The sequence below is a fragment of the Parambassis ranga genome, chromosome 13 (genome assembly GCF_900634625.1).
Source record: "Parambassis ranga chromosome 13, fParRan2.1, whole genome shotgun sequence".
NCBI classification, from domain to species: Eukaryota; Metazoa; Chordata; class Actinopteri; family Ambassidae; genus Parambassis; species Parambassis ranga.
In genome coordinates, this window is record NC_041033.1 from 3,786,690 (window position 1) to 3,813,842 (window position 27,153).

The 27,153-nt window shown below is 41.5% G+C and overlaps 1 protein-coding gene across 1 annotated transcript in view; it reads right to left on the minus strand.

Annotated features, from left to right (window-relative positions):
* Positions 1-5,340: 5,340 nt before the first annotated feature.
* The window catches only part of LOC114444759 (solute carrier family 12 member 9), a 50,528-nt gene continuing 28,715 nt past the window's right edge, over positions 5,341-27,153 (minus strand). The window contains exons 10-13 of the mRNA XM_028419558.1: positions 14,316-14,508; positions 9,074-9,248; positions 8,003-8,149; positions 5,341-7,400 (exon numbers count right to left, since the gene is read on the minus strand). Of these exons, the coding sequence (XP_028275359.1) occupies positions 6,457-7,400; positions 8,003-8,149; positions 9,074-9,248; positions 14,316-14,508 (1,459 nt within the window). The 3' untranslated portion in view covers positions 5,341-6,456. The remainder of the gene's footprint in view (positions 7,401-8,002; positions 8,150-9,073; positions 9,249-14,315; positions 14,509-27,153) is intronic.

Below are 27,153 nucleotides of genomic sequence, written 5' to 3' on the forward strand. Positions count from 1 at the left end.
ACAGGAGCAAGACCTTCCTGCTGAAAAAAACAAAACCTGGAGACCCGCACACCTTTCTAAATCTGTGGCGGCCTCAGCACAGATTCCGTTTGATGCTGTTTGTTCGTCACGTCTCCTCCTCCTGAAAAAAGACACACACACACACAAAGCAAATGTAGCCGAGTCACACGTTGGGACAAGGATTTGAAAACCTAATGAAATTCAGCCATTTTTATGCACCTTATCCGGTCTGACCTGCATGTGTGTCTGTTAGTGTGTGTGTATGTGTGTGTTCAGGTCAAACATAAAACAGAATAAGCAATGCTCCTCCACCTGTGGATCTGCAAGCACATCCACCATACATATTCACAAGCGCTACATGGATCACAGTGTGACTGCATACACACTGCTGGCACTCTAAAGCTATGCAAATATGTGTGTGTGTGTGTGTGTGTGAGAGAGAGAGAGAGAGAGAGTACATTCCAGCTTTATAGTTGCTCATTCAGTCACATCACCGATTTGACCATTGACAGGAAATTGGTCCCACAGTTAGATTGGGTGGAGCTGTCAGAGCAGCAAGAATCCACCTTAATAAAGCATGTATGTACATGATGCTTTATGTGAATCAATAACACAAAATGTCAAATATGGTACGGGTGGAGGAAGGGGTAATGGAGCTGTGGCTGTAGTGATAGACAGTGTTACACCTAAAATAGATATGAAAGAGTGCAGCTATTGTTAACTAGTATACACTGTCAAGTGTGTTTCTGCACGGGGACAAAAATAGGTATCTTTGAGCTATCAGAGCTCGATGCTAATTGGCTGACCTTAACATGATATATAGCTCATGGTAAAACTCAGTAGTAAACAAATGACAACATAATTGGTAACCCAAAATAGCCTACTCTATAGAGAGGGGGATTAGCAAATCAAAGAAAGAATCAATAAAAATAAAAAGCAAAAATAAACTGATGACAAGGCTTTGTTAGCTAAATATAGCCAGATGGATCCTACACAAAACACAAATGCTGACCTAAAGAGGAGCCAGATCTTGCAAATAATTGAGTTAGCCTTGGTAAGCATTATATAAACAGCTGGATCACCTGCATATATAGAAATATCAACACAGACCCAGACTATTGGTTCTACATGAAGGCTACAAATTCATTTTTTTGTTTTAAATTTCCCACTCTAGACAGTCCAGATTTAACTATCACAGGCACTTTCAAAGAATACTTGATGATTGGAGAAACCATCTGTCAGTCAGAGCTAATCAGAAGTTGACCAATCAGATCCACATTTGGAGAAAGACAACAAAAAGTAGCAGTTAACAATACAATTTCTGGGACCATTATGAGCTAATCATGTTGTCCTCACATGATGCTGTCACGTCTGAAACATCCTTAACTGCCAGTACTTCCTCACAGAATACCGATTGCTCATAAAGTGAATGTGGTTCAGCCACAAGCACTTAGCTTGAAGCCTGACAAGATGAGTTTGTGTGAGCACACAAATTTAATGAGAATGCAGCTGCTGCTCAAGGTAAGGAGTTTTATACCATTATATGAAATCAGGGTGACCTTTATCACCCCTGAGGGCCATTTGTTAAAATAATCAATAAAATGTTCTAAAAAAAGTCCAAGTTACATCTAAAGTCCTCAGATTGCATATAACATAGGGATGAGGTAATCTTCAAATTTGCATCTACATTTCAGTCTTTTCTACCCTTACAGCAGAGAGAAAGAGCAGATTTGCTTTCCTTATAAATCAATTCCCTTATTCAAACACAACCTGTGGAGATGTTTGAGTTTAAACAGCTTATCAAATTTCCTGCATAGACACAACACAGCAAGACAGGAGCACCTGTGATGCTAAATCTGCATTTAGAAGAGTGTATTACATTTACAAATGGCTGCATTAGGTTCATCTATTACCTGATATCAAGAGAAGAACAAAAACCTTTTTCCCTTTTCACCTATCTGAGATTTCTACAGACATCGTATTCAAAAAAAGTAAGAAAGAAAAAGTAATGTTACCACACCAAAGTGTTCTTTCATGTCAAACACTCAATAACAGTATTTTCCTGCAGGGAAATGTCAGCACATTTACCTGCACAGAAACAACTCCGTTTGCCTTCTTTTCTACAGCGTGTGATTGAGCGGTACACAGTGAAATGTGAGGTGGCTCATAGTCGAGATGAAAATGGGGCTGCCGTTTGACTGACATGAGGAAAAATGAAGCCTCTGCTTTAGCCTTACATGACACCCCTTAGTGCACTTACATCTGGGGCTGTTATCATTAAAGAGCCCAAATTACATATGCACACATACAGTACAGTGCTTAGCAGTGAGCGTTTTACTGGCTGTGAAGTGGAGTCGCTGTAAAGACGTTCAATCACAGCGCTGAAGAACACTTTAAAGGCCTGCACACGTTAATGTGGGAGTACCGGTGGCCTCAGCCTAAATGTGACTTCATTGAACTTTCTGCACATTTGAATGCAAACAGGAAAAAAATAAAAGCCAGAGGTCTGTTTGGCCCCCCCCGAATCCATCTCCACGGCCCCACCTCCCTCTCCTCCCTTCATGTCTCCCTGCGATCCATCTGATGACTCCGGCAATCTGTGTGTCATGTTCAATTAGGTGGATCAGAAGATGCAGAGAGGGAGATGAGATTTTAAGTGCTGTATAAAATTACAAGTGATGAACTCTGGGTGTGTGTGTGTGTGTGTGTGTGCCAGAGGCATCCCTGGTGGTTAAGGCTCTGACACGCTGTACAAGTGACAACGCAGTGACAAGAATCCTCTGATCAGGGCTGCAGACATGACAGAATTTAAGACTTGCACAGTCTGAGAGTCTCCATCTTTCAGTTTGTCCGTCTCACACACTCGAACACACACACACACACATTTAAGTAACCCTTATGGCAGCACTCACATGCTTACCTCCTGTCACCCTTTCTTGAATACTGCAGCCGTTAATAAGCACTTCTAATGAAACATTTTAGACAATTCGAAATGTATGGAGAGTAATTAGTGCTAAATTTGTGTTTCATAAACAAAATAAAATTGCTGGGTTTAAAAATATGTTAATTTAGAAAAAATACAAATAAACAGAGAAAATTTGATGTTTAGTTATGTTTATATAAAAAAAATCTACATATATTTTTTGTTTAATTTGGTATTATTTGGTATTCAATGTGAACAGTGTAGATTGGGTTATGTGTGAGTCTGTTTGCTGTTTTGACATTTATCTTATGTGCAAATGGTGTTGAGTTTAAGTGTCTGTGGATTTTTGGTTTTCCAAAACACCCATATGGCAAACAAAAGTGCACAAAAACTCTATAAAATAAACACTAACGTTAATATTTCAAATTAACTGTTCAGTGCCATAATTAGGCAAGTTAGGCTATAATTACTGTGTAATGTTTCTGCTCTGATTACTTGGCAGTGTAATCCTGTGACATGACTTCTCTGCACAAAGGATTGTGGGTAAAACTAGCCAGAAAAGTACGCTGGCATGTAGAACTACAAAATGCAACCAGGTAGAACACCTGGGCACTTCGTCTGACATGCAGTGGTGTGAAAAAAACACCTTTCCACACCATGTTGTTAAATGTCTTGTGAGTGTATGGAAAAAATCTGGATGGATCACTGTAAAATGTTGGCTACATTATTCTTCAGCATTTTGCAGCTTGTTTTCTATTGGGCTGTGTATTTGCAGGGTATTTTGATAGGTTTTCCATTTTCAAGGTATATTTATGTAGTTAGCTGTTTTTGCACACTATTGTGATACTGTGTGTCAAAAAGCTATGAATATGTTGTCACATTGGTAAAAATGTAATCATGTAGTTTGGATATTTAAGCATTTTCCTAGTAATATTAGCTTTTGACTAATAATGTATGTTTTATTTTTCAAACTGACATTTCTTTCCCTAGAAGTATTTACTACATTCACACACACATCAGAAAACTTCAGCATAAACCTATGTCTCTGTGCGCACACCCACACACACATACATCAAATCCTCTCAGAGCCGGGGTCCACCCCTCAGTGATAAATGTCAGCCTCCCTCCTCCTGAACAGATATCGATGGTTATTTGGGCTTATTTCTCCAATCTGTTGTTCACCTCAGAACAGAGATAGAATCCATTTCTGCCTGGTTGGCAGCAAGGGGAGACTGTAGGACAAGGTAATTTGGCTGGCTGGCACCCTCTAGTATCGCTCTGTCTGAGCTGAGCTATCTCAGGCCCTATTTCTAAAGTTTACCTCTAACAAACAAGTGTGCACACTCAACTCTGCTTGGAAACACACAATCAGGTCTTCGGCTGAAATAAAAAAGTCACACAGCCTTGGGGCTGTTGTTAAATTTGATCTGCAAACAATCTCTTGGGGAAGAAAATAATAATAAAAAAAGGCACATAATAAAAACATTTTATTTCTTTTGTAAATTCAGTTTACTTTTTTGTATATATATATATATATATATATATATATATATATATATATATATATATATATATATATATATATATATATATATATATATATATATATATATATATATATATATATATATATATATATATATATATATATTTCAGATTCCAAACACTGAATGTCTCATCTCTTCAAAAAAGTGTGTCCTGTGGTTGTTCCTGATCTCCTGTCAGTTGAAAAACAGATATCCAGGACAAAGATTTGAAGAAATGTAGCGTCAGTGATTTGTAGAGGAGTGTAGTGTCCAAACAAGTACCCATCAGTGGAGACAAAGTGGTTCCAATTGGTCCACGAATAAACACTTATCTCATTCCGAACACAGTAAAAGTATGTAAATTCCAAACCAGGGTCTTTCTTCAAAGGTGGATCTGGACCTCACGGGTGCATGAAGTGTGGAGGAAGACTCTCAGGTTAGCAGTGATTTTAGAGAGTCCAGGAATGGAAATGCAGTTTTCCCACAATACTTTGGGTGCGTACCTCGCTACACTTTAGTACAAACATGCTGCTTGTGTCCACAAGGGTCGGCTAAAGACTGGCTTTGCTTTAAACCTTAGATAAAGGCCGCAAAGCTGAGCAGGCACTCATGGGTAAAGCTGATTAGTTACTAAGGGACAGAATAATCGATAGAGTAAAATACAATAAGAGATCATCACAGTAGTTACTGGTGCTGTAAACATTTTGGAAGGCTGCAAAACATGCAGTTTGGCAGATAAATTACAAAAGTGCATTTAGATGAAAGAGGAATGTCATCCTGAGATCCCGCACAAAAGTCACTTTTGGATAAAACTTTAATAGTAGCACCGTTGCCATCATTGTTCTTTTGTTTTAGGCCTCCTGAATGAAACAGCAGGTTTTTCTGCAAAAGGCAAAAGGAAAGGAGCTCTAACTAGTAAGGCACTTCTTTGATCTGCAGACATATGGAATGATCATTCTGGAAATGGAAGCAGCAGTACACCACTCCAATGCAGGTAGAAATTAACTACAGTTAGAGTCTGTGTCCACATTTTTAGAGCGTTTACACTTATTGTTGCTAAGTTACCAAACACTTCACAATAGATTACCCTTACATTGAAAAAGGAGAACGTAGGGGAAACGCTGACTGATGGATTGTAGATCAGTTTCTCCTTTTTGAGCCCTTCTTGATTTTGATTGGTTGGTGACATTGATTAGCTTGACAGTTTTCATCCTACATTATGAATTGTACAGAAAAGATGCTGCCAGTGCAAACACATTTTCTGTGGACACAGAACCTCAACTTTAAAATCATTCAAAAAAACATCTGTACATGGATTTTTAATAGCACTAAATTGTGTTAAAAAGGCATCTTCAGGCACAAGGTTGATGTGTTTGGCAAAGGAGGGAAGTACCATCCCTGACACTTTTTAAGTGTAGGGTATTGTAAAGATTAGAAAAAACAACGTTATGCTATAATTCTAAAGGATATATGATAATGGTGTTAGGCCTTTAGGCAAGACACATTCAAGTTGGTTAAAAACAAAAATTATTGGATTAGTCCTGTTTCAGAACGCAAGTTTAACAAATTCTGACTCAGAGTTCACTCAGAGGGCTAATCGTTTTAGGGTTTTCATTTTGTTCCTAAAATATTCTAATTAAACTTTTTTTTAACTTTGTTCTTATGGAAACTACGTATACTGCAAAAATATTGGTCATTGCTGAATTTTAAATTGTCCACTCAATCTTAGTCCGATTGGTTAATCAAGGTTGACCAAAAATGGTGACATCATAGTGCCTTCATGTGCTCAAAGGTAAATCACAATTGCCATGTTAACAACAGAGACAGAAATAATAAAGTGTGAAATAATCAACATTCAGACCAAACCGTCTTCATTTTAAATATTCAAAAATATCTGTAGAGATTTTGGCGCAAACTGTGAGAGGCAGTGCAGACGGTGTTTTGAGCAGTGACGTCTATGTGCTGAGGTCCACTGCAAAACTCAGCCGCACACACATCGCCTTCAGTTCAGAGGTCAGTGGTGATGACAGGTGTGACACCGTGGATGAGCAGCGTGGGGCCCAGCTCCTGAGTCAGCAGCTCCAGCTGGTGTAAGTAGGCAGTGTAGCGTCGGGTGTCAGCAGGGGGGCGTGGCAGATACAGGAAACGCACAGCGGGTGGTGGCCGGGCCTGATCCAGGATCAGCTTGTTGACAGCTGACAGGTAGTCATTTGACAGTCGTGTGGCGTTGCTCGGGAAGCTGTTGACGTAGTCGTCTTCGTTCTCTTCCACCTCCTCCTCCTCCTCCTCCTCCTTTCTCTCGTCTGAGGATTGCGACATCTGTTTCTTGCTCCAGTCGCTTTGGCGTTGCCAGTGTAGTGCCACCTGCTGGTCCCAGGGCACTGGGAAGATCTGGGCTTTGATTCTCAACTCCTTCAGCAGCTGGCCGAGCTTTTCTTCTGATCCCCTCACGCTTCGGCCCTCCTCCACGCAAAGGAAGATACGCAGCTTAGCTTTGCGCCAGGCTCTCACCATGTTAAGAATACATGCTAGCTGCAGCAGGAACAGAGAGCAGGTGTCGACATAGCTGCAACTGTCAGGGCGCAGGAGGTTCACCGGCCAGACGTCAACATACACAGCTCCCTTTCGTGGCGAAGAGAGAGCCTGAGCTCGGTCGAAGTTGTTGAAGTATCGCGCTAGTACTACATTCTTTAACATCTTCATGGCGTCAGCGATGATCGCCACGTACTCCTGAGGCCCTACAGTCTTGCCATTACCAAATTCACCACGGTCTGGTCTGTCACTGGACCCCCGCAGGGAGGAAAAGTGAAAAAGCGGCTCATGCTCGAGCTCCTGTAAAGGGCCCAAGGGATCTGTGGGTTGACTGGGAGAAAGGGACGGATCAATCAGTTTGTCCTTTGGAGGGCAGTCATCATAGAAACCAAGGACAAGAGTGTTTGGACGCATCCCACCTGGAAAGAGGAGAAAAGATAAGACAGATGTTGAAAAATGGACATAAAGCCATTCGTCCAAACCGTAAGCAAAATGATTTTTTTTTTCATTATTATTGAATTCTAGAGATGTAAAGTGCAGGGTGGACATTACAGGTCTAGGTCCACTTTGTTTGATGGAAAGAAATGTGACGAAGACAAGTGGAATGCGAATTTGGATGAAAGTCAAACAGAGGGAAGAGGATGGGACAGAAGCTAGACATAAGGAACAACTATCAGGGAAGCAGGAAGAAAGAAAACAAGGAAAAAAAAAACAGAAAACCACTGAGAGTCAGAGCTCCTTAAAAGTTTTAAAGTTCTTGATAGGTAAAAATACTTGTTGAAGAGGTAGGGGTAGAAATTGATTCAAATGAAGCGATAAAAGAATCTAAGGTGAAATCCAAAATCTTGCAGCATCTTGAGCGTTAAAAATCCCACAGAGAAAGGAGTCTGTTCTAAATAAATAAAAATAAGGTAAAATAAAGCAATGGTGGCGAAAACAATCAAAGTTTGACGATTGCTAATTGTGCTACTGTCATACTAGCTGTTGGTCAATAAGGACATTATGTGTTTTTGATACTGACCCAGTCCGGAGATGAAGAGGAGATGCTGGATACCGTGACGTACAGAATCTGCCAGCGTCAGGTTGACAAAGGCTTTGATGTTTAGGTGATCCACCAGGGACAACCAGGAGTCATACTGGGACTGCAGGGGGTCGGACGGTAAAGTGTCTGGAAGGATAAAGAAACAAAGCAGTGTGGGATACAGTTAGAAACACAGCTGATGGTTCAACAGAAGGACACCGAGATTCAGAGAAGGCAGAGAACACGAGAGGAAGAGGAAACAGAAGGCAGTATGACAGAGCTGGAATGTGAGTCAAGATGCTGAGATGTAGGGAGGCAAGAAACAAAGAGTTAACAAAGTTACAAGCACAAATGACGGTGAGGACAGAATGTAAGGCATTGAAATACATTAGGAAAACAAAGTGGGGGTAGCTGAGAGTCCTCACCAGCAAACTGCCCTTCAATGTAATTATGTGAATGAATGACTCCTTCATATTTAACATGAACAAGTGGCTCGTAGACTGAGAGGAGGGTCTCTTCAGCAGTTAATGAACATATCATTTCACAGTCAAACACTCAGAGGATTTGGATTCTGAAGACTCCATTCATAGGGTCAGTCCCAGCCTCCCATAAACACTTCCGTACCGCCCTTCCCAACCTCTTTCAAAATCCCCAAAAGAAAAAGACAATCAATGCCCCTCCGCTCCTTGAAAATCTGCAAGTGTGTGCCTGTGCAAGAGAGAAAGGAGAGGCCTCCAGAGCATTGTGGGTGCGATTACTTCCCCTGAAATGAAGCAGCAGCAGCAGCAGCAGATGAGCCGATGTCACAGAGAAAGGTCTAGCATTCTAAATATGCCCATTAAATGAGGCACTGCTCAATGTTAAACTTCAGGGAGTCCCTTCCCTCATTCATATAGTAGTTGGTAGTAGTAGAAAAGATGGTGCAACCACTGTGTCGGTCCCAAATGAAAACAGTTAAAGCGCCAGGGCGAAGCATTTAGAGACATCTAGTGGTGAGGGTGCAAACAAATATATATATTTACATATGTATATATAAACAGTCTTTGAAAAAGTAAGTTATTGTGTGCTTACTGAGGTCTCCCAGCTGGACATGTCCTAACACGTAGAGGCCGCTTTTCTTGATGTCGTTGATGAAGGTGATGAGACCCACGCAGCTCCGCGGGTTGGAAACCATCAGCAGGATCTGAGGCCTCCAGAACTTGACGTGGTCCTTCCTCACGTCCAGCATCAGCAAGTACTTACGTACCTATGAGCGGAAAAAGAAAGGGTTGTTATTAGGAGGTTTATTTTTACGGCAGATATTAATCAGACGTGTGTGGAGTTTTTCTTAAAACAGATGTGTCTGCAGTTATATGAGACCCAGGCTTAGATCTTAAGTCCATTTTAATTACACTTGTTGCTGAAATCTGTGTGTGGAGGTGATTTTATTCACATTTAATTTTCTAAGTCTATGACTCTTAGTGCAGAACAAACTGATATTACGTATGCTTGCAAGATTATTGCTGTGTAGTGAGTAGAAATCGGCCATATGTTTAACGTCTGTTACTTCGAGGAAGTAATGTATATGGATCGTCAATGCAGATTTAACACAGCATACATGCAGCAACATTTAATAAACCCAAAAATGGATGTCATTTCTCTGCATAATTTGCTAAATAAACCATTTTAGACACAAATGACTCTTGAAGCTTGGAGTTCGTTTTATGATGATGATCCATTTTCGATTATTTAAAGCTTGTGGGAGTGAAAAAAAATGATACAGAAACACCAAGGAGTCTTCCTGCCTGGTGAATCAAAACTAGGAAAAATCATTTCTTTCTAACTACAAAGCTAGCAGAGGCATAGTTAAGAATCAAATCTCACCACAAGTTTCAATTTTTAGCTGTGCGGGTGGTTTCATATCACATCATCTCCAACGGCACATTGGATTTCCAAAAGCAGTTGAGAAGGCTAAATTTTGAACAATTCCATTACAGCAGGACAAACTTTTTTTTAACTGCGATTAAAAGTTTGAAAACAGCACAAAAATTTACGGGCAGTGAAGAATGATCTTTTTATGACCTCAGGTTAGGTGGGTTAAGTGCTCCAACATCTTGTTATATTCACAGTTACTACACAAACAAGAGGCCGATAACAATATTGTCATAAAAATCAGATAGAAGAAGCTGATCGGTCTGTTTCCTAAAACGTCAAACCCTCCCAGATTTTTAATATTGCACTATGTGTGTATGGCAACTGCAGAACATATTGCATCTACACTCAACAAAAATAGGGCAGTTTGAGGTACACCTGTGCACTAATCATGATGTCAGATCAGCATCTTGATGTGGCACACCTGTGAGGTGGGATGGATTATCTCAGCAAAGCAGAAGTGCTCACTATCACACATTTAGACAGATTTGTGAACAATGTTTGAGAGGAATGGTAATATTGTGTATCTGGAATGAAGTTTAGATCTTCAAGTCCATCTCATGAAACATGGGAGCAAAAACAAAAGTGTTGCGTTTATATTTTTGTTGAGTGTATATGAAACATTCAGGTAACATGTAACATTAGGGAAGTGGAACCACTACAACAGTTAGTACTCCCTCTTTTAATTCTATGTGTAAAAATATACAAAATAATCTAATCATGCTGTGTTTTAGGATTAGAGATCACCGTGCCATTATTTAGCAAACATAAAGCCAAAAAGAAAAAAAAAACATGGCCAATAGTACCTCGCATTATTCAGCAAATTGTAGATCCACCTTTAGCAGCAATAAGTTGAAGTAATGAGCTCCTATATGACTTTATCAGTCTCATCATTGTGGAGAAATTTTGGTCCATTCTTCATAACATTGCTTCAGTTCATTGAGGTTTTTGGACATTCACAGCCTTCCACCACAGCATTTCAAATGGATTGGGGTCTGGACTTTCACTAGGCAATTCCAAAACCTTAATTCTTTTATTTTCCAGCCATTCTGATGTAGGTTTGTTGCTGTGCTTTGAATCATTGTCCTGGTCTATGACCCAGTTTCCACCAGTCTTTAACTATCAGACAGATGGTCTCACCACAAGGTGTTCTGTGGCTGCAAAACAAGCCCAAAACACCAGCCCTCCTCCACTGTGCTTGACAGTGGGTGTGAGGTGTTTCTGCTAAATAATGCTGCGCCACATTGTTCCACAAGTCTTTTTAGACAGGAGGTGTGTTAATGCACACTTGTATGCTCCAGAAACATCTGTTTTTACAGAGGTCTGCACACCTGCTGAGGATCAATTCACCAATGAGTGATCATCAGCAGCACCTGCTGCAGCTCACCTTATTAAATCTTATGGAAGCAGTAAGATGGGACTTAGTATTGAACATGCTTTTTTTAAGTATTTGTTGGTTTCATTTTTGCTAAATAGACGATGGCACGGTGAAAATCAGATGTTCTTTATCTGAAGTTGTATTTGCCTAATACTAAGACGTTAGAACCGTTAGACACTGAACCTTCATTCTACTAGGAATAATTAACACCCGCTCATTAGAATTAATGACCATTAATTCAGTGATGATATGTGGTCGTGTTGAAGCTCAAATTCACCTCTTGGGGAGAAGCAGGATGATTTAAAAGATAATTCTATGTTTTTCACCCCCGTGTTTCCGTTATTAAAAATAGTGTACATGAAAGTTGGGCACAAAGTCATCCCTGACATGGGCACACATTAAATAGAGTCTAAATTACTTCCAGCCAATTAAAGCAGTGGCACTTATTTTGGATGTGAGAAACACCCCTTGAATAAATGAGAGTCACTAGAGAATGAATACAAATCCTTTAAAATGACTTGGAAAGACTTTCAGAGTGAGAGAGTTGAGGTAATGATATAAAGATTTTAGGAAAAATAAAGGAAAGTTACTTTTCTTGAGTTGCAGCTGCACTCTGGGGTTTATTCTTAAAAGGCACTAAAAAGCATCCAGATAATGACAATCTTAACAATACAACTTTAACTGGAGTTCTCCATGATGCTGAGTGCGTACATACAGTGCCACTATCAATAAAAAAAATGAGGACGCAGCAGATATTATTACCATAATAATCACAACTGTTTCCATGCTTCTATCCAGTAATTGCCATATAAAAGAAACACTAAAGAAAACACGATCCCAAAGGCAAAGTCCAACTCATCTAATCATCTGTCTCCCTTTATCTCTCCATTTCCCCCTGTCTTCTCATCCATCAGGCTATCATCATTTTAACTGACGCTTCAGTCTCATCCATCACTATGTTTCTCGATCGGTCGTCCCTCCCTCCGCCTGCTTATATTTTGCCTCCCTCTTCCTCTTTCCATGATACCATCAACATTTCTTGGCTCGGTTTGTCTTTTTCTTCAGCCAATTTCTCTCCTAAACAGTGTTGTCGGCTGCCTGTTATCTCTAGTTGTGTGTTTTTCCCCTTTTTTTTTTTTTTGGCGAGCTGTAATGTCTTTCATCTTTGATTCAATGTCACCCAGTTGGCATCCTGCCACATTGGCTACTGCTGCATGGGAACAAGACAAGCGTATGTACATGCACATGCGAGGTCTCTCTCCGTCTTTCAGCGTAATCATTTTTATTGGACCGGGCTTCTTGCCAGAGATCGGCTTAGGGGAGGGGCCAAACGGAGGGACAGTTTGAAATGAGGCTCATTTGTAAAATGAGTATAAAAGGTGTCAAGACTTACATTTAAATTTCCTGCTGATAATAATTCTTTAACCAATAACTATATTAAGCTATACATTACCTAAAGTTACACTGTGTTCAGCATAACAAATGAATCCCAGATAAATCCTGATATTAATATAATTAAATAGCTGCTACTGAACACAGTCTTTGTATTCCTACCAGGATATGCATGACACTCTACGGATAATTGTTGCAGATTTTGCCCTCTGGCTCTTGCAGTATAAGATGCACAATTTAAATGACTTTTACAGATTAGTGTTTAGTGTTTTAACAGTATGGCCTGCTTCAATTCTTCCCTTTCTTTGCCAACAAAACTCTACATAAAAAGTATCATCTAGCAATTTTTTTCTTTCTTTTCTACTTTTATTCTTGCTCGGAGGTAAGATAAAGATCCTGGTTCATCTTAAAAACACACTCATTCATAACATTAAACACATTTTAATGGGAAATGTGCTTCTACAATGATGCGTCAATGCAAATCTGTGGAAACTAAAGTGGCGTGAAATGAAACGCTAAAAATGTGTAGTAATAACACACAGAAAGACATTTTGTAATACCAGGCTATATCACAGTTTAACCTTCCTTTAATGCCCTCTAATCGGCTTATTTTTTGGTAAATGAGGAAACAGTTATTTTTACCGTTATAGTTTTCTCTGGTCGTGCAGCACCAACTTCAAATTTCTCGAATTTTTTTTTTGTATCACAAAATGTCACAGCTGCCAGCATGGACAACAAATTCAGCAACAGTCTCTTTTTATCCGGATGTTACCCATCCCGGATAAAGTAAAGGTAGTAAAGGGTTGTGTGATGGGGGGGGCATGTAGGAAGTGAACATGATGGTCTGTACAATTGCTTTCAGAAGACTCTGTTTTGAGACCATAAAACAAAGCAGCGTTTTAGATAATAGGCCAAAAACACACACAAAAATATGCTAAAGTAAGACAAGTGAGGGAGTAGTAGAATCAGAAGGAGATGAAGAGAACCGGATAAGGAAATAGTGAAGGGGGTGTTGAGGACGAGGAAGAACAGCACAATAAGTTAAGTGGTTGTAATAACGTTCTGCCTCCTGACAAACAGCTGGCAAACCCTCACCCTCCATGCCCCTTGCCTGCAGCCTTGGCAACAGCTCCACTCTACTGCGGGCCCTCCTGGCAACAGTGGCCCCTCTCCTTGAGAGCAACAGGCTCACAAGATAGAGGACAGGAGAGCTGAATGATGTAAAGCTCCGAGTGTGTGTGTGTGTGTGTTTGTGTCATAAATGTAGAGGGCTTTGCTTAGGGGAATCAATGCAGATGTGTGGGTGTGTGTGTTTGCATGTCTGGTAAGCCCGATATAAAAGTGATAGATAGCTGCTATAGGAATGACAAGGCAGCATGTGTCTGGGTGAGAAAAGAGAGAGGGAGAGTGTCTGTGTGTCTGCTAAACGCAAAGTGATTGGCTGAAGGAGAGACAGTGGAGAACAGTCTGTTTATGTGTGTGTGTCTGTGTGTCTCTATAAACCTGATAGAACGATTGCTTGGCAGAGGTTCAGGCTCTTGTAAAGCTGAGGGGATGAGATTTTAGTTGCTATAGTAATGACAAGGCAGTATTGGGAGTGTGTATCTAAATGTGTGTGTGTGTGTGTCAGACCTGGTGGAAAATGAGAGCCTGGCTGATGTAGCCCCAGCTGGAGGTGGGACTGAGGTAGTGAATCAGCAGAAGCAGCAGCAGCATGAAGGCAATGCTGGCCGAGGCATAGATGGCGTTGATAAGGAACATCATGACGGCGCAGCCGATGATGCCCAACACGCACGTGTGCCAGGTGAAGTAACGGAAGGTGGGCCTGGGAAGAAAAAAAGCAGGAGAGGCAAATGTTAGAGAGGAAGGCATAGGATAACTGGTAGTCAGCAACTTTGGCTAGATGTGTTATAGCTAAACTTGTCCTTTTGTTTTCACTTAGATATTGAGTGCTTTGGACTAATTAATACAACTGAATTAAAGACAGAGAGAGGAGGTTCTCTCCTATAAACACTCCCTGGACCTTATATTCTTATTAAAACTGACATTTAATCAACATGTCTGAGTCTGAATCCACTTCAAACAAACTGATTACATTTTAAATACATTTTGCTTCAAGCAGTGCAGGGAAGGAATTTATAAAGTCCTTCTAAGGGATTCTTTAGAGAGCTCTGTATGACAAGAAAAACCCTTTGTTAGCTTCTGGCTCCCATCTCACACCTCTAAAAAGAAATGTCACTTCTACACTGAGGACAACCCATTGAGGAATTCAATGAAAAATCAGCTACAAGAGAATGAATAACTACTTAGGTTGGGAAAAAAAAATCCTCACTGTAAACAAAGAAATACATTTTTAGTCAGTATTACTGCTTACTGAATAATCCATTCCTAACATAGCATGGTGCTAAATTAAGCCTTCTGTTGTAATTAGCTGTAAAATCTGACACTGCTTATGTTTATGAGTTGTATTGAGGAGCACCTGTGTGCAGTACAGTGTATATACATTAGTTTTTGTACTTGTATGAAGTTCAGAACTTTACTATGTCCATTAGAAGGAGTCAAAGCATTTGTATACATAGGGAGTAGGTAGGTAATTAGGGAGTGTCCACTATTATATCAGATAAGGGAGGGAAATGTCATAGGACTAAAGGAGCCATCTGGAAAATGAAGTCACCAACACAGAGGGAATTTTTACATACCTGCTGCACCTATTAAAACATTTTACTTGTCTGGGTTTCACTGGGAGTCTTAAGTATCATATAAGAGCCCAGATCAGCTTTCCAGAAATATTTCTGCTCATGCAGAAATAAAATGGACTCAACCTAATTGTTTGTAAAATAATAACATTTTAAGTCAAAAACGTACACAACATGATTTAAGGGGAATATATTACACACTTTTTTACAAGAATCTAAAGGACTTTGACGTGTAAGTGCATCGTTTAGAAAAAAACAGGTTTATCTTGTTCTGGTCTGTTGTGCAGTCAATAAATGGAGTTTCTTTTCTGGACCAGGTTCTTCCGGCTATTGTTTCTTTAAGGGCTGTCTCTTAATAAACAACCTTTGTTTGGACACACATCTAGCCGACTCTCCCTGGCACAGCTGTTGTAATTCAAAGTATTTCTTCAACTTTTCAACTTGTAAAATATGTCTGTACATGTTGGAGCCATAATCCAAACAAACATTTACAAGTGGACGTCACCAACCACCAATAAACAACAATCAAAGTTATCCCTGTTGGCAGAGGGCTTTTTTCCCATTTGTTGATCTAATTTTGTAAATTATGATATGTCATAACTTACTTATGTTGACTTGATAGATCAACACACGCTCTTTCAACACAAGGAACCATTTTAATCTCATCAGCAATCCGCTTACAGAGTATTTGTTCTGAGCTGTTTGCTCTAGTCAGCTTTATTCAGCCAGTCATTTTTAAAGTGCTGTTTGTTTGATCATGAGCAGCTTCTTGCTGAGGGAGCACTTGGATTTTCTTTGGATGAATTTTCAATGTTTGCATGCTCGGAGTGCAAATATCTGTCCAGTCTGTTGTCAGCTGATGTCATCCATATAGACAGCCATGGGTGTCTCACTTGCAGAATTTATCCTTGACTAGGACCATGATATGTGTTACTTGAGTACTTATGTTGGCAAACTATTTTATGAAGAAACTTATTTCTGCAACTTAATTTTGGGTGCAATCATGAGGAAATGTTGTTTAAAGGTCATATCTTAACCAGATGGGATGTCTCCATCTCACTGTTGACAAACTGTAATTAAAATTTTCCAGAAACCCACCTACGGAGTCTTTTTCTAATGCATGACTTCACAGCAGCATCAAAACAAATGTGGAGTTAAAGCTGGGACCAGATCAATTAAAACAAACACCACACACAGATAATAGGCTGCTGCTGCTGCCTAATGCTTCAGAACCCCGTTCACACTGGGGAAATCAATCCAGCCGGAGCGGGATTCGGGTCGTATCTGGATATATATATATATATATATATATATATATATATATATATATATATATAGTTTTTTCTGAGTCCAGATATATCCGGATTGATTTCAATCCACCTCTCGGAGGTTGATCTAGCCGGATTGGTTTAAATCTGGCTAAACATTGAACATGTCATTTAAGGAGCCACTGTGACAGTAATAAAGACACGCCCCTCATTCCTCATGTTAAGTTGGTTATTTCTCCTTTAAAGTATTCAATTACTTCACTGAAAACCTGAACAGGAACAACAATCAGTGGATATTTTGCATTTAAACATGAAATGATGTGTCTGTAACTGTGTGTGTGTGTCTTTCTAAGAGTCGTCTGCATTTCTGTCACGTTTCAAGTGTTTGTTGCACATTAGTGAAATGTTTGGTTCATTAAACCCACTTCTGCTAGTTAAAAAGGCCCAGGGCTAAATATTGGTCAGTTTTTACATAATATTGATCTTTGTATTAGTGAAAATAAGAGCAGCAGCATTAGAATTGGTTGGTGTTCTATTGTGACACATCAAAGAATTTGAGTGTGTCACATAGACATTTACAGCTGCAGAGAGCTTCAAAGCTCATTCCACCTGCAGCCTCCAGAGAGGTAAGAACACATTTCAGCTGCTAAAACTTGATGTTTGTGAGGACATTTACTTTGCTGACAGCAGGATCTGTTCATAAGTTTCTCTGTGTGCTTTTGTTTTTTTACTGTCTGTTTGTAGTTTCTCATGGCTGCGGTTAGTTTTTCTGATTTGGTTTAGTAAAATAATGATTTTAGATGTGCAACATGATATTTCAGATATTATACTGAGAGCACATATATTAACTGTTTGGGACTAAAAAATGTTGATACAAAGAATGTCATTAAGCTGACTGGTTTGTAGATAAAATTCTGTTAAAAAATATCTGCATTAACATCCTCTGATATTAATAATGATGCAGAGGTGGTTGGTTGAGCGAGGTTAAGATACACTAACGGATTCCAAACTTATTGTTTCTTCTGCTTTTCATTTCAGGCAAAGCTGAGAGCTAAATCCTGAAGAGGAGACGCAGAGACCAGATGCAACAATAACACTATCACACAGCAGTCACCAAATTCTCTACAAGCAGGATGGACTGGAGGGAAGAAGGACCTTCAAGAAACCTGCCCGGCCATCAGCAGGAGGCCCCCCCTGAGCCTGGTCCTGCTCAAGGTTTCTTCCTGTTAAAAGGGAGTTTTTCCTTGCCACTGTCGCCTAAAGTGCTTGCTCAGGGGTCAGGCAAAAAAAAAGGTTTAAAAAAAATTAATAGAATTGAAAATAAACAATATAAAATGTAAACTTTCTCGTTTCACTACTGGTTTCTTCTTTATGGATGTGACATGCAGATGTTTCTATAGAGGAAACAATGGATGATGAAGAACAAGAACCAAGAACACATGAAAGCTGCTGCAACGTGAGAACAGACAGAGAGCTTAGAGAGCTTCTCTGTTTGTGCACTCAAGAAGGAATCATGATTTTGAGGTGATTTGACTTCATCAGTTCTAAATGTTCTCTGTGGTTCAATGAATGAATGAATTTTACTACAATAATGTTGATGTTGTTAGCAAATACATGAGTTTAATGGGTAAGATGTGAGGGAGGCATAAAGAGGAAAGGCTTTACTGTAACATTTGGATAAATCACTGGAAGTTTAATGGAACTTATTGAAGTCTTAACTCATAATAAAAGCAATGAGAACATAGCAGGTGAACTTCAAATATTAGGTGTTAAGTTCGAGTTCCAGAAAGAAAGATACAAATTCAGACCAAAATGAATGAAAAGAAACTAACAAAGCATGTTGAAGACACTGGAGACACAGGACAAAGTGACAAAGGGGAGCACAAGACTTAAATACACAAAGGTCAACACACAGGTGAGACGAATCAGGGCAGGATGCAAAAGAAAACAAACAGGGAATCATGACATTAGTGATAATTAAAATGCAATAAGCATGCTGAATTTCCTGCCTTAAGTGTTTTTCAAAGCACTATCAGTATAGAGAAAAAAAAAACACATGACACATGCACGCTCGCCCTCCTACCACTGCCTGAATGGTCTGAATTTACAATGTTCGTCTAGCAGTTTAGAGGACAACAAAGAAGCTTTAAGCTGAGCACGGACACGCATGTGTTTGAAAATAGCTCTGAACGTATCCAGCTTAAAGCTATCTGGATTCATTCCCACTCCAGATGAATTGACTTTTTCCAGTGTGAACGGGGCCTAAGTGTTTGCACGAGCTTCAATGCATTCATGAATGAAAACCTTAGCTGTATATGTGCAGTATTTAAGTGGGAAATGAGTTGAAAGGTCATAGAGTTGGGTGGATGAATAGAAGGAAGGGCTCACATTTTTGGAGGATCATGTAATTGACCCCAATTTCCTTGCAATAACTGACACTGTGCAGATAAACAGCCATTAAAATAGTTCCAGCTGTAATTACAAATGTGGCTCAAATGACCAGCCAGCTTCCTCCTCGAATCCGCTTACAGATTCAGACTGTTAAAACTGCTGCAGGAAAGTGTTAATGTAGAGAGAGGTTAGCATGGAGTGAGACCACCTGGAAGCTAAATTAAAAGAGGAGAAACACAAAGAAAGAAGATAATATGTACATTTCTATCTGTGCATAACAAAATCTTTCTCAGGAGGCTGTTTTTTTGATAGGCTTTTATGAGGAGAATTTACAAGAAGTCATCAGGCTGTGCACAAGAGCTTTTGTTCCTTCTGTAAATCAATGCACCCTTTTTTCTCCTCCATTTTCAAATTGTGATATTTTATATTGCCCCCTTACTAATAAAGGGAATGAGAGCTAGAGTCATCATCATGCTGAGGTTGTCCAGTGAAATAAATAATAATAATAACAATAATAAATACGGCAATATTACCTCTCCTGTCCCTTCGGCATCTTCTGGCATCACACCAGCTGGATAACATGAATGTGTACAGTGTGCTTATCCAAACAGGATTTCTAGCTCTTTAAAATTCAAACTGTTCGCTCTGACATTTTCATGACTTTTATCAGACTGTGATTTTATGGCTACATGTTGCAGATAAACATAAAGCAGCAGCTTTAATAAATATATGCATGGGAAACTCACCTGTGAAATAATGAATCACAGGGATTGATTAGGTGCAGGGTTTGAAGGTCTTTAAAGCACAGAAAGGGGTTTTATTGAGGCGCCTTCTCTTTTTAGAGGAACCAATAAAACATTTGGACATTAAAGTTTAACAGCAATCTGATCAAAAAGATATTAAAAATTATCTTGACGTTGCGGGCTGATCCTGTTGCACCATCCATGCCTATCGTCTTCGAACTTTGCTTTTATTTTCTTATGACTTGATCACTTAGTATCAGCATTGCCTACGACTCTCTCATCTTTTTCCTCTCACCATCCCATTGGAGAGGGGGTGTAATTACGATAAAAGCCTGCCCACCCGCTCCGCCTCCCTCCCACCCCCAAACTCTTTTGTCTCTACAGCCCCTCTATCATCAACAGTCCCTTCATACAGTCACCTCACTCTCATCCTCGTCTCTTGCTCTCTAGCGACTGATGTCACTTAGCTGACACAGCAAAAGTACCCTGAAAAAAACCCACTGCCAATCAAGCCCTTATGGGTGGTAAGAAAAACAGAGCGATGAAGATGGAGAGAGGAGAGCCGGCCTTTAGCCAAAAGACACGTCATGAGTGAGGGGAAATGGGGACAGAAACTTTATCCTCCATAACAAACACACACACACACACACACAGAAAGGCTGCCAAGAGATGCCAGAGTCTATAAGTGAGAGGTCAGTTACTGTACGAGACGTTACGTCAGGCAGAACCATAACGCTGGCACAACACCAGTGTTGCATGCACTGACCTTAAGTAACCGTTCACTGCATATTGGATCAGTATGGTAAAAGACAGAACAAGTCCAATTTGATGGGGCTTAGGGTATGACACAACTGCATGACGGAGTTAACCTGAAGTATTTGAAAATTTCCTCCGTATAATCAACAAGGAAATTACGACTACCGGTATGTCCTCAAACCTTGATAGCACATCATCCATGATGTGTGATGTCATCAGAAGGAGGCGCCAGAGAGCAAGCAAGAATGGAAACAAACAGGAGAGTGATTAACAAGGAAAGGCTCGTTATTGCCTTTAAATTATGTCCATAACGGCTGATGTTTAATTCTGCTGTAAAGTTGGACATGTTTCCATGAAAGTCTATGAGGACTTGCATTTGGAACCAGCCCCTAGAGGCTGCCGGGTGAAGTGCAATTTTAAACACTTTGCATGAGCATGCTCTTGAGGTTGCCGCTTGGGGAAAAATATGAGAATATCAGTTTTGGCAATTGTTCAAAGGTAGATTGAAATGTTGCATATCCTACATCCTAGCTCAATACTGTATGATGAGCTATACAATCAACAGCAGTATAACTTTACTTTGGACATCAGGTCAACATAATACACTCAACAAAAATATAAACGCAACACTTTTGTTTTTGCTCCCATGTTTCATGAGATGGACTTGAAGATCTAAACTTCATTCCAGATACACAATATTACCATTCCTCTCAAACATTGTTCGCAAATCTGTCTAAATGTGTGATAGTGAGCACTTCTGCTTTGCTGAGATAATCCATCCCACCTCACAGGTGTGCCACATCAAGATGCTGATCTGACATCATGATTAGTGCACAGGTGTACCTCAAACTGCCCATAATAAAAGGCCACCCTGAAATGTGCATTTTGTTTCTGCTTTATTGGCGGTCTGGGGACTCAGAACCAGTCAGTATCTGGTGTGACCACCATTTGCCTCATGCAGTGCAACACATCTTCTTCGCATAGAGTTTATCAGATTGTCTATTGTGGCCTGTGGAATGTTGGTCCACTCCTCTTCAATGGCTGTGCGAAGTTGCTGGATATTAGTGGGAACTGGTGCACGCTGTCGTATACGCCGGTCAAGCACATCCCAAACATGTTCAATGGGTGACATGTCCGGTGAGTATGCTGGCCATGCAAGAACTGGGACATTTTCAGCTTCCAAGAATTGTGTACAGATCCTTGCAACATGGGGCCGTGCATTATCTTGCTGAAACATGAGGTGATGTTCATGGATGTATGGCACAACAATGGGCCTCAGGATCTCATCACGGTATCTCTGTGCATTCAAAATGCCATCAATAAAATGCACCTGTGTTCTTCGTCCATAACAGATGCCTGCCCATACCATGACCCCACCACCACCATGGGCCACTCGATCCACAACATTGACATCAGCAAAGCGCTCACCCACACGACGCCACACACGCTGTCTGCCATCTGCCCTGAACAATGTAAACAGAGATTCATCCGTGAAGAGAACACCTCTCCAACGTGCTAGACGCCATCGAATGTGAGCATTTGCCCACTCAAGTCTGTTACGGCGACGATCTGGAGTCAGGTTAAGACCCCGATGAGGACGACGAGCATGCAGTTGAGCTTCCCTGAGACGGTTTCTGACAGTTTGTGCAGAAATTGTTTGGTTATGCAAACCAATTGTTTCAGCAGCTGTCTGAGTGGCTGGTCTCAGACGATCTCGGAGGTGAACCTGCTGGATGTGGAGGTCCTGGGCTGGTGTGGTTACTCGTGGTCTGCGGTTGTGAGGCCGGTTGGATGTACTGCCATATTCTCTGAAACGCCTTTGGAGACGGCTTATGGTGGAGAAATGAACATTCAATGCACGAGCAACAGATCTGGTTGACATTCCAGCTGTCAGCATGCCAATTGCACGCTCCCTCAATGCTTGTGGCATCTGTGGCATTTTGCTGTGAGACAAAACTGCACATTTCAGGGTGGCCTTTTATTGTGGGCAGTTTGAGGTACACCTGTGCACTAATCATGATGTCAGATCAGCATCTTGATGTGGCACACCTGTGAGGTGGGATGGATTATCTCAGCAAAGCAGAAGTGCTCACTATCACACATTTAGACAGATTTGTGAACAATGTTTGAGAGGAATGGTAATATTGTGTATCTGGAATGAAGTTTAGATCTTCAAGTCCATCTCATGAAACATGGGAGCAAAAACAAAAGTGTTGCGTTTATATTTTTGTTGAGTGTATATGATCCTCTATCTATACAAACTCACCACCTATGTAGTATAACTCATCTATAAATAGAGGCCGCAAATCTGAATATATTCTGGAGTCTGTACGAGATTCACTGTATATGCCTACATTTCCCACAATGCAACACCAGCTATTAGAAATAGAAGCTCTTCTACAAGACATCATATAAACTTAGCACTTTGCAACTTAGCACAACACAAGTAATCACAGCTGTGACAAAGAACCTGTACACATTAGTACAGGGACACACAAATATCATAGACAGTCATCTGAATTTGTGGTCTGAAATAATTCACCTTTATCCTCAACTATCATCAAGCCATACCCCTCCATTAACAGATTGAATGAGAATGATTCTCTAACAACCTATTTTCTCTCATCTGTCCAGACGCAGTTGATGATCCATCTGGATTTTTACACACCCCCAGTCTCATTTAATAACACGGTCCAGTCAAATCACTCTGACTCACATTTGGACAAAGGATGGGCCCAGCAGAGGACAAAGCTTTTATTTTTGGAGCTAATGGTTCAGCTGGTCAATTCACACACCATTACAAAGTGGCTGAAGAGAATACTGCTACAATTTGGGCATCAGATGGCACAGAGCTGGTAAAAGTAAAAAGACTAAAAGGGACAAAAAAAAAGAAAAGAAAAGCAAGTGTGTTTCTGTGTGGCTGCCAGTTTCAGTCTGAATGAAGGTCACCGCAACTCTCAGTTCCACGCTTTCCACAAACATTCTCTGGCATCAGTGTGGAGCGTTCACTTGTGTCCTGAATCCTGGCTAGTGACCCTGTGGTTCTCTCTCTGTGTGTGTGTATGTTTGTTTTATGTGTGTGTGTCCAGGCATGTATGAGCTACGCATCCAAGTAGCCTGTGCAGCATCAGCAGCAGGGCACACAGCACCCCCCCGAGGAACCCTCCACACAGCTGGAACCACCGCTGATAAAGCTGCAGCCAACACAAGCCTTTACCCACAAAACACACACATAAAGATAAAACTGCCAGCAGAAATAATGAAGGGAAACACAGATAGTCATAGAGACACACACACACTCACACATCAATGGCCAGAAAAAAGCTCCCAGCCTTCAAAATTGCATACCTTCACTATGTTGTTGTATTGTGCAAACACATGCGCGCACACACAAACACTTAACAAACAGGCATCTTTTCCGCTACATCACAATTTCATCCCCTTCCATTCCCTCCCCAGCACAACAGCAAATTTAAGCGAAAGGGAAATATTTCTGCTAAATTAGTTATGCTAATTACAGAGCAGTTCTCAGGGGGAGAGACGGCGCTAAATGGCTTTTAATTCTTTTCGCATGGAAAGAGATGTGGGAGTGAGCCAGACAGAGAGCGGAGAGAAAGGAGCCCAGAACACAAGCTAAAAAAAAAAAATTAAACCAATAAACACATAAACAACTGCCGTTAAAATTTGCCCAGTGACACAGCAACAGTGAACTAACAGAATTAACAACCCAAGGGAGGAGGGAGCAGGCAGCTGGCCAGACTGCGAGTTGCCTTATCAGCTCCGGGGGCCCGGCATCCACCGGCCAACAGGGACAGTACGGAAGAAAAAGTTTTGCGGCTAACTTTGTGTCCTGTACCCTTTGCCAGCGGTCACGCAGCGATAACGAAGTGCGAGCAGATAGAACACAGCTCTGCACTGCACATGGAAGGCATTAGAGGAAACACTGGCTATGAAGTGTGTGTCGCACAGAAAGACATTGGTCACTCTATAAGTTCTGTTGTGCTGTCTTGTGGCACTTCTGGTTTGGAACATCCCCAAAGAACCGCTATACGTCAGTCAGCCTAGGCAAACATGGCACGTTCTCATTTAACAGGTATGCAAAACGGAGGGGAAAGGTCACTATAAATATGAAATGAGCGTATAATTCAATTTAATTTGGAAACGGTACATGACTTTGTGTTGTTTACATTTCTTTAATCTTCTTTACTGTGTTGTCTCTTCGTCGACTGTGTCCCTGTCGTTGTTTTAAAGCCTTGTGGTCAACTGCCATGTGGGGTTGTAGATAATGACATATGAAATATGCACACAACTGATCAATGACTTTTATTTAGCTATCTGTTTTTAAATTTAGCTTGAGCTCATTTTAGGAACATGTGTCAACAATGATGATGATACGAATATTTCAATTAATTACATGTCAGTTAACTGTTGGTAAAAGAATTTTAAAAATCCCTTGTCCAATAAAGACAAAATAGACAGGAAGAGTATTGATTTAAAAAAAATACAAGCAGCAGCCAAAAAAAACAAAAAACAAAACTTGTAGGCACCACTAAGACTGCTTCCATAGGATTTAATTTGTCGAGCTGCAGCAGGTGCTGAATTTGTATTCCCTTAAATAGTGGTTCAGGGCTCTGAGGTCCAGGACTGCCCTCGTCCCTTGCCCCCCCTTTTTTGGAACCAGGAAATACCTTGAGTAGAACAGTGGGCCTCCTCGGGAGGGACAACTCTTATTGCTCCTTTCTCTCTCAAAGTGGAAATTTTCCTGTAGGAGAATGTTTGCGGATTCACTCTGAGCATGAGAAACAGTTCTCAACGCCCATTTTGACCATGTGCAGGCAGCCCAATTCTCTGTGTGCAGAGAAAACGGGCTGACCGGCAACCCTGTCATATTTGGTGCGTTGGTGCCCACTTGAGAGCGAGGTGCGCAACACCCAATGCCCATCCGCCCCGGTGACTCCTGCCTGCTGCATGGAGTTTCCCAGGCGGTCTGCGTCACAGCTGCAGGGATGTTGGTTCCCGCTGGCTGCATTATAGCAGAGAAGATAGTTGTGTTTCTTAACATGTCTTTTCTTTCATTGCCAACAGATGGAGAAGGCCAGAGTGACCCGTTGGGGGGGTAGGCTCGGTCGGCACTCCGTCTGGGGAGAAGCCGCTTCTTCTTCTTCCCCCCGTCGTGGTAGCGGGTTGAGGTGGTGGAGCGGCTTGCCGAGCATGGGGAGACTGCTTCCTAGCTCATGGGTTGCCGGCACGTTTAGGGGCTGGAGGGGCTGCCTGCGTCTTGGACACCTTTGGGATCTGGAAAGCAGGAGCCGGGTGAGAGGCAGCCTGAGCATATGAGTGACGCGAAGTGCTGAGTAACAGGTGGAGCCCTCCTCGGCAGGCAAAGTTGGCGGATGCCATTAGCCTCAATCCCCTCACAATCCAACAGGGAGCTCCCTGAGATGGAGTGTTTCTTGCTGTATGGTTTAGCTTTCCACGTAGCCGCTATCTCATCAAGCAGCTCTGGGAAAATTGGCAGCTTCTTTGCTTTAGGCAGCTTCTTGCCATGAAAGCGAGACCTGACTTCCTCGGCTTGAACCGTGGGCCACGGGATGTTCAGCCTTGCAGCTGCACGTTTGCACATATCCTGCATGATCCAGAGATCCAGAGGAGAAGACGCCAAAGGGATTTCGTTCATCGTGATGCCCGGCTTTGCAGCCCAGCTGGTGATGCTGAAGTTTGCTTCCTCTTCGTCACCATCTGATAACAGGAACTCCTCGTCGTCAACGTCTCGTCTCGGCCCGACACGGGTGAGGTTCTCCCATCCCTCCTCTGATGGGAAACAGGAGTGTGCAGTCTGGGGAACTGCGTCTGCCCAACTCAGCCCGGGGCGGCAGCGTTTCAGCTGCTCCACCCGACATATCCACCTCGCCTAGCGGCGAGGCTGTCTCCAACAGCAGTGGGTCCCCGCCGGACAAACTAGCCTGGCGAGCTAGCCATCGGCGGAGCAACTTGTGGGAGAAAGCAGCGCAGTGGATACAATCGTCTGTGGAGGATACAGCCACCTGCGCATGAGGGAAGCCCAGACATGCTGCACACATGGGGTGAGTGTCCCAGCTAGACATTTTATTGCTGCAAGGGGCAAAGCTTTGGGCTTTTCCCATCTTCAGCGGGGTTGTGGCTATGACTAGAATAGGGTTCAAGGGCGCTAGCATTAGCTTGTGCAGCTACTGACTGTTTTCAGGGAAATATGGCTATTTTCCTGGCTAGCGTGTGGTGAGGTATCGCTACTTGCTGTGGGTATTATTAGTGTGAGCTGTATAGTGGTATTGCTACCTACAGACGATGCTAACCCAACCGCTGTTAGCAGAAGTATCGCTACTTCGGCTGTGACAAGTATTGCTACTTGAGGCGAGAGTATTTCTACTTTCACCTATGATAGCATGGAATAGTATTCCTACTATTCTTCAGCTGTGAAGTAACCGTGTCGTGTGGAACCAAGCGCCCGGAGACCGAGTTTGAGCTCGGGTCAATAGACGTCACTGATACCAGCCCCAAGGGCTGGTGTAGTGTAATTAAAGCTTCTGTCGGGGTCACGCAGGGGGCGCTCTCCCATATTGAGACACGAAACGAATGC